The 8,173-nt window shown below is 43.6% G+C and overlaps 1 protein-coding gene across 1 annotated transcript; it reads left to right on the top strand.

Annotated features, from left to right (window-relative positions):
• Positions 1-801: 801 nt before the first annotated feature.
• On the top strand, positions 802-6,488 carry rmi1 (RMI1, RecQ mediated genome instability 1, homolog (S. cerevisiae)). The gene is made up of 9 exons (XM_019867031.1): positions 802-1,034; positions 1,555-1,741; positions 1,816-1,926; positions 2,657-2,806; positions 2,879-2,949; positions 3,039-3,162; positions 3,691-3,781; positions 3,859-4,087; positions 4,950-6,488. The coding sequence occupies exons 2-9, from the start codon at positions 1,586-1,588 to the stop codon at positions 5,776-5,778; spliced, it is 1,761 nt and encodes a 586-aa protein (XP_019722590.1). The 5' UTR covers positions 802-1,034; positions 1,555-1,585; the 3' UTR covers positions 5,779-6,488.
• The last annotated feature ends 1,685 nt before the right edge of the window (positions 6,489-8,173 follow it).

The following is an 8,173-nucleotide window of genomic DNA, read 5'->3' as shown; positions in this document are numbered from 1 at the left end:
TCCGCCTCATTATGTTTTTACATATTTGTGTGCTTGTTTTCTTTATTAAAAACAACAAAAAATTTGAAATGGCTGGAACGGATGTGGCAAAATTTGATTTGATGATCAAATGCATTTCCGAGGCAGACTATGTGATCAAATAATACACAATGATGGGTTACGTACATCAGCCAATGACAAAACACGCCGATTTGACAAATGGCACGTATATAATAAATGAACGGCGAAGAAAACAAATAACCAGTTAGGTATCAATAAATGGTTAATCGATTTGGGGGTACTGAATCAAAGCGGAACAAAATAGGGTGGCTCAGTATGTCAGCAAGATTTGGTTGACTTGGGTCCGTGAGAGCAACAACCAGGATACGCTAGCAAGGTGGCTAGCTCAAATGAGCATACATTAGCTACTCGCTTTGTCAAGAACGCCGTTCTCAAATTAGGTTTAATACCGGTCGCGCCGGATTGACCAGGATATAATTTGCACCGTGGGCATGTAACGCGACTGTTCGGTAATTCGCGGGGCGTCCGCTTCGACAAAAAGTGGGTACTAAGGGACACACGTCAACGGTTACCGGGCTAGCCGTTAGCTCCCAGAAGCTAATTTCGCCATCTTGCTATAAAATCAGTTGAAGAGAAGTGGCGCGAGACATGTAATATTATTTCAGAAACGTGACGCCAGGGACTTACTCTCTTCAGGACAGCGCGATTGATAGCGGCCGATGGGCTTTCTCTTGGTATTTTGAGCTCGAAATGTGTCACTAAAATGTACAAATGAGAAGCATACGAACCCAAACGTGGGATGAGACACCTCGCTGCCGCTCCCCCTCGCTTCGCTAAGGAAAAGAAAGTGCGCAGCGGCGAAACGCCCGAGCCGATTGGCTCAGCGCGAGGCGAAAAGTGCATTCAAACGAACCTCTGGTTGGTTCTTTCGGCGATCAATCACGATTATGGACATTTTGACACCTCCTCTCCCGGAAGTCGTTTGATTTACGAAATTAGTGGCCTTTATGTAGTTTTCGTATTCTGGTCTCGAGGTATGTATGTTGTACTTTTAGGTATGGCCAACGTCTTAAAGCGTCTGATACAGTTGTTTTATGTTTGTTGCCTATACGGCGTTAATAATACCGAATATACAGTGTATGCGCATGTGGTGTCTTTCGTGAAGTTTTGGCGCCTTATGAAAGTGTTTGTTTATGTTACACGCATCCCTGTTTTTTCTGTACCGCTTGGTCCTCATGGTCGAAAGTGGGCTGAAGCTTGTGTGAACTGTTTCGACAGTCAATCGCAGGACACGTTGAGACACACAAATATGTACATTCAGACCAATGGACAATGTAGTGTTGGGTTACTCGAGCTCTCGCATCCATGATTTTGGAATGTACCCACAGAAAACTCACGCAAGTACTTGAGAACATTCAAGCTTGAAGAAGGACAGAACTGTGAGGCATGCATTCTAAACATTAGGCAATTTCCTGCCTTGTTTGTCACATAAACGTTACTTCTATCCTGACGCTGATTACCAAAGTAGTAAGATGATAATAAATTCTTCAACAGTGTGACCGACCGGTGAAGGGAGAGACAAAGTATGGCTCCTCAGGCTGTGGTCCAGGTGACCCAAGCCTGGCTGCAGTCCTCCTGGCATGTCCGTGTTCCTTTCACTTGGCTGGAGGCCTGCGTCGAGTGGCTCCAGGAAGAGGCAGGAGGTGTGGGCAGGCTGTCGCAGCAGCAAATTAACCAACAGGTAGGTAGATTATTTTGTCGTTTAACTTTGTTGGGCCACCTGAAATACGCTGACGCCGATTACATCCTTATTAGGCGTTTGACCAGTGGCTCTTGACTGACCTGAAGGACTTAGACTACCCAGTTCTCCCTGAGGGACTTGCTCAAGCCCACAAGACTCAGCTCAGCGGTACCTTCTGTGTACAGGTACGAACTACCACAGTCACTTAGTTATGGAAGTACACATAACTTTTCAGCGGACCAAGGAGAGCGGACATTAATAAACAAAAGGCACGTGAGATTTACATTTGCAAAAAAAACAAAAAAAAAAAACACCATCATGTAGCTACTAGTGCACACCTTCAATTTACAATACAGTAGAACACACCTAAACTCACCCAATTTGACATTTGTTGCCATATAGTATTTTTAGGAATATGTCAATGAATAATATTTTTTTGTTGTTTTTGTTTTGAGCCACTAAGATGTTTCTTGCTTTGAATTTTTACAAGTGTATGACCATTAGCATGCCACCATGTTACTTATATTTTCGGTACGGTTAAGAAAGGTTAATTACTTTCCATGGTTTCCTAATGGGAAATATGTTTACTGAATGTAGACAAAAAGACGTTCACCAAATGTTCCCCAGCAGTTTTCGTGGTCACCGACCGCTTTTCTTCTCGCATGGAAATTTTGAACTGAAAAAGAACAAAAACAAGGAAAACCATTAAAACCGTTGGCAAACATTTGGGACCTTGAACGAACCCTGATGAGAAATCAGCATTCACTACCTTTGTAAACGTTCTCATTAGGATACGAGCTTTCGATGTCAATACAAAGTATTTTTGAGGGCAGTATTGTATCACTCAGCAGGCAAAAATAAAAGCAGCATGAAAAGGACAGTGTGCTGTGCTGGAGCGTTCCCTCTCTGTTGTAGGTTGACTCGTTACAGGACATCAGTCAGCCTGCATATGCACAGCTGCAGCAATGGAGGGGCACGGACTGCGCCAATGACAACATTTCAGCTGTCACACAGAACACTCAGAGGCCCTGGGAGGCCAAACCCACACGTATGCTCCTGCTGCAGGTTAGTGGACCATTTATAATCTGGGTGACCTTTTAAATTGATTGATTATGATAATGTGCATCTTTGTCTCAGGTGACAGATGGCGTGCAGAGCTTGGAGGCCATGGAGTATCAGCCGATACCTGCACTGAGCACTGCTCTTAGGTGAAATGACCTTCACGTTTATTTGCATGCTAACTGTCATATAAGGCAAGAAAGAAACACAAATAATGGTTAGTATTTTCAACCTCCAGGCCAGGTGTGAAGCTGCAGCTGCAAGGGCAGATGATCTGCAGGCTTGGGATGCTACTGTTGGGAACGGGCAACGTGAAGGTCCTGGGCGGGGAAGTGGAAGACCTGGCCGAAAGCAACAACCAGGTTAGTTTTCTCAAATTTGAAACTTAGAGGTAGTTTTTCCTTTTAGCAACTGATTAAATTGAGCAATGGTGTTTTAACGTTAAAATGTTAAGTTAGGAGTCCACATGCATTGGGGCCAAGTGGGGTGGTGACCCACCAGATCCAGCAGATAGATCTATGGTATTCTTCACCTTTCGCTGTTACAGTCCACATGCAATGGGGCCAATAAGGATGGCCACCCACAAGGAGTAAGATGCAGAAGTCACATTACTTTAATATTATGGTACTTGGAGTACGTGACTAACTACATTTTTAAGAGATAATTTGTAACTGTGTCGGAATACATTTTTTTCAAAGGAATCTCCAAACACTGAATGCAGTTGCGTTATTTTAAATGTTTGCTGTTTTAGTCTGCCTGTGAACCTACAGCACGGGGGCGTACACGACATCGCCCGGCACATCATGATTATTCGAATAAACTGAGACATATAGAGCAGGTACATAAAGAACAACAAAAAAAGTGATGCAGTACATGCACTGCACTGACAGGGAAGGGTTCTATGTCGGGTCCTGGGACTACCTGAAGAGCAACAGCAGCAGGAACAGGAAGACGGTGGAGAAGTTTCACCATCACACCAAGGTAGAGAACTTCCATGGCAACTTTTATTCACTAATTATGTGCTTCCAAAGCCACTTACGCACCCAAAACTGCTTAAGATGCCACAAACCAGGGAGGGCAGGACTTAGAGCTAGATGACCAGGAGCTGCTGGCAGGTCTGGAGGCCCAGGAGGCAGAGCAGTGGCACGAAGAAGAAGAGGAGGCGGTGCTCGTGGAGAGGCTTCCGGTCAATCCGGTTCAAGACAGCGGCTACAGGACGCTCAGCCAGTTTTCAGCTCTGTCCTGTAGAAGCTCCACCATCAGGAGCCTGAGTGCCTCATCCAACAGGTGGGTGGTTTGTCAGTGTTCTGTCTTGACATTTAGTCACCAAAAACTCCTCAGATCGGTTGTAACTGACATGTCATTGTAGATTTAAGCTTATAAGTCACTATTTATTTCTCCGGTTTTCAACAAAGGCTTTACACATCAGATAAGAACCAGGGATGCTTCATGACAAAGGAAGTTTGGTTTTGGTTCTACTTTGGAGACTGTTGGGAAATTGGAACGATCCTACCTGGAATAATAGATTATGTCAAGTGGACATTTTGATTCCTCTTCTTATCTGCTATGGTAATCTTTTTGGGTAGGCCCCACGTTTTTCTTTTTTGAATTCAGCCCCAAAAGCAGGTTTTACCTAGCAACATGAAGTTTGGTTGTTACAGTATGTCTGTCACGGGTAGATCCACAAAAAGGCCTCAAACCCCCACGCTTGAAACGAGGCAAGCAAACGGCCATTTTGGAGCAAATTCCAGGCCTCGCACTTTGATTAATCGACAGGGAATCCATCCAAAAGAAACAGGCGTCCTCGACAGATGTGTGACATAAAATAGCAAAGCTTTATCCAGTACCTTCACCACCTAATGTGGATGGAGCACAGCATCAAAAGAAGATTTTTGAAGATTCACCATGGAAAATGTGTTGTCACCTGTGGCCATTCATTGCTGCTGGCAGCTTCAAATATTTACTTTTGTGTTGTGGCTGCATGCCCAACATTGACAGTGTGGTCATTTGGTTTGTGTCAAATGTAAATAAAGTGATTTCAGCACTTGAAGATACATTAAGATGAATTAAATGGTACCTGGGTACTTAGTCATGCAGTGTAAATCCAGCTTTTTTGTTGTTGTTGTTAATTTATGACCTTGTCCCTTAGAAGTGAAGCTTCTATGCACTCCAATGTGAGCAGAGGCAGTTCATTTCCAAGCGGTCGCCGTGGTAACGAGCAAGAGGAGTCCGACCTCATTGAGCCCTTGCATTACCGGCAAGGCCCGGTGGAGCACGATGTCAACGTGGACGACTTTCCCGACGAGGATTTTGTCGATCTCATGCTGGACGATTTGGATGCCGCAGTCCTTCAGGAAGGCACGGCTTCTCCACGTGAGCCTCTCCTAGAACAGGACGGTGGTGACGTCGTGGAGGAAATGGACTTTTTACCACACGCTGCAGAGTGCAGCCAGTTACCTGTGAATAAAATAGTTAGGAAAGAGAGTGTACTTCATGGTGGGAGTCACCCATCAAGCACTGCAGGAGCAACAACGGACACACTGGGTGACATCGCCCTAACTACACCCCCGTTTACTTACCTTTGTCTGCTCGACGAAATATCCGTACCCACCTGCATAACAATCAAAGCCTTCATTGTCACCCTCCTGGGCAAACTAAGTACCAGTGACGGCCTCTGGCGAATCCGCGCCACAGTGTCGGACGGGAGCGGCTACCTGGACGTCGAGCTGTCCGACCGGGTCCTGACAGGCCTGCTGGGCTTCACGGTGGCCGAGAAGGGTACGATGAGGCGCGACCCGGCCCGAAAGTCCCAGCTGGATACCGGCATGAGGCGTTGTCAGGAGGAGCTGGTGGATATGTGCTGCCTCATGACTGTGGAGGTGGGCAGCGGGGGCAGGGGAGCTGTGGTGACCCAGGCCGAGCCTGTCACCGAGGGAGTCTGCCGTGAGCTGGAGCAGAGGGTGCGAGACAGGAAATGAGAATGGCAGCAGGGTGGTATAGAGAACAGGGACATTTACAACGAGCAGAGTTCTTTTAATGAGACTTAGGTGCAGAGTTTTTTCCCTATTTGGGAAATGATTGCGATCAAGCCGCCCTTCTGCTTCCAATCTGGAGAGGAGACAATGTGTGAACCCATGTTGCAATGCATCCCATCTGCTGCCCACCACTATAGCATGCTGTCATTAGAGGGGCATTTCATTCATTTGTTCACGGAGCGATTTCTCCCATGCAATGTCTCTCATTATGCCATATGCATTAAAATTTCCAGTAAATGCTGAATGATAAGGCGTATTTTTGATCTGTAATAAGAAGAGTGCTGCAGTGGACTCGAGTTTATATTTAAATTGCGGTAATGAATTGCCAGCTTTGCATTCATTCATTTGCATCCATTACGTCTCGCTGGTGAAATAATTGAATATCCAAGGGCAGCACGGGTTCTCAATAAAGTCACCGCGGGGAGCAAATAAGGAAAGAAAAATGAGGAAAAAGTCATGATTTTTTTTTTAATTATTTCTCGTCATAACAGAGCTCCTCTGTGTTTTTATCCTAATTAGTTTTTATGTGCATCACAAACTGTTGTTGACGCTTTGTTAATATTCACTGTATACAATTGTTTGAAAGGTGGTTGCTGTTAAATTTGACTTTTTATCTAATAAACTTCCAGTGAGACCTCAAGATAAGAGAAACATTTCAAGGCTTGATTAAATGCTACCTTTTGGGACATGCACCACAGAGAGCAAATGCTAGAATGAAAGGATGCAGAAATCATGTTAATCATTTGTACTACACACGTTCATTTGCTTCTTATCGGCCATGGCGCAGGAACTTGTTGCTATTTTTCCACAAACTGATAGCGGCCCCACATATAATGAATTCAAACAAAGCTTTGCTATGCTGCCATGGTCCTCCAAGTTCTTTATGGAATTGGATGCTGGATACAAGCTGGATACAATTTGTTGGGTGGCACAATAAACAAACGTTGTAGGTACAACACACTCGTTTGGTATTCATGTGCAATCCAGCGAGAGCCATCCAATACCTGAAATGTAATCAAAATTATTGTGATTTATCAATCTAACTCGCCGCCCAACCAATCAATATACAGTAGCACATTAAAAAAAGAAAAAAACCTTTATTTGTCTCACAATGGAGAAATTCCCAATTTACAGCAGCAAAAAATTATGAAAGAGAAGTTGAAGAACAGAAACTATATCAGTAAAAATAAATTATAAAATATAAATATTAGCATATTCAGAATGGGTGAGTGGGGGTGTGTTCAGGTTTTCAGGTCAGGTCTGTCTATTCAATAGCATGAAAGCAGTCGGCAGGAACGAGCGGCGGTACCTCCCTTTGCAGCGCGGGTGTATCAGTCTTTGGCTGAAGGAGCTGCCCAGTGCTGTCAGGGTAAGAAAGGAAATAATGACTTTAAAGACCATAACTGATTTAACATAAGATGATTTGTAGTTTTAAAATTCTTGTGGTGATGCGCCCTCCACAGATAAAATGAAGAAAGATTGAAAAATAGTCACGATGCTTGAAAAATAGTCACGATGCGAACATTGTGTTCACATTGTCTGCACAACTGCCATATCTGGGGAAAACAGCAATGGCATATGAAAAATTGAGCTTAGTCATAAGTGTGTATTTCTTTAAAGAGAAACTCAACCTTCTATGCAGCCGCACTCGTCTAAACACAGCATTATGATTAATATTGCGTTTGTGGAATATAAATTGAAGAGTAAAATCCAGGGGCGGCCATTTTGCCTCTTGCTGTTGACTGAAAATAACAGAACAGTTGCTCTGGTAACAGCCAATCACGGCTCAGCTTCAGAAAACAAGTGATCTGTGATTGGTTGTTACCTGAGCGACTGCGATTTATTTTCAGTTGACAGAAAGTGGCAAAATGGCCGCCCCCTGATGACAAAAAACGGGTAGATTTTGTTACTCCTATAAAACTCGTATTCCACACGAACAGCCTTGATCAGAATGCAATGTGAAGACAAGTCAGGACACACAGAACTAATTGTCAAGAAAATTATTTTGCGTTAGGCTTCTCCTTTAAAAAACTAATACTTCCCTGTGTTTGCCATTGTGCTCAAAGAAAAATCCCAGAATGTGCCGCACACATTAAATATTGCAAGTTGGTATTTTCATGAGAATGACGTCAAAATATGGCAGGAGCAAAATTTAAATGATAAATGGTGTATATTTACAATGCGCAATTTACAGATAAAAATGGAAAGTGCATTATAAAAAGTCAAAATAGTGAGACAAATTCTGCAATTTCGAGAACACTGTACAATTCAAAAAGATAAAATCTTCCTATTATTAGGTTATTATTTTTTCATTTGAAAAGGAATTAAGTCGAATTTT

This window comes from Hippocampus comes, unplaced genomic scaffold, assembly GCF_001891065.2.
Source record: "Hippocampus comes isolate QL1 unplaced genomic scaffold, H_comes_QL1_v1.1 scaffold322, whole genome shotgun sequence".
NCBI classification, from domain to species: domain Eukaryota; kingdom Metazoa; phylum Chordata; class Actinopteri; order Syngnathiformes; family Syngnathidae; genus Hippocampus; species Hippocampus comes.
This window is presented reverse-complemented; position numbering and strand designations above follow the sequence as displayed.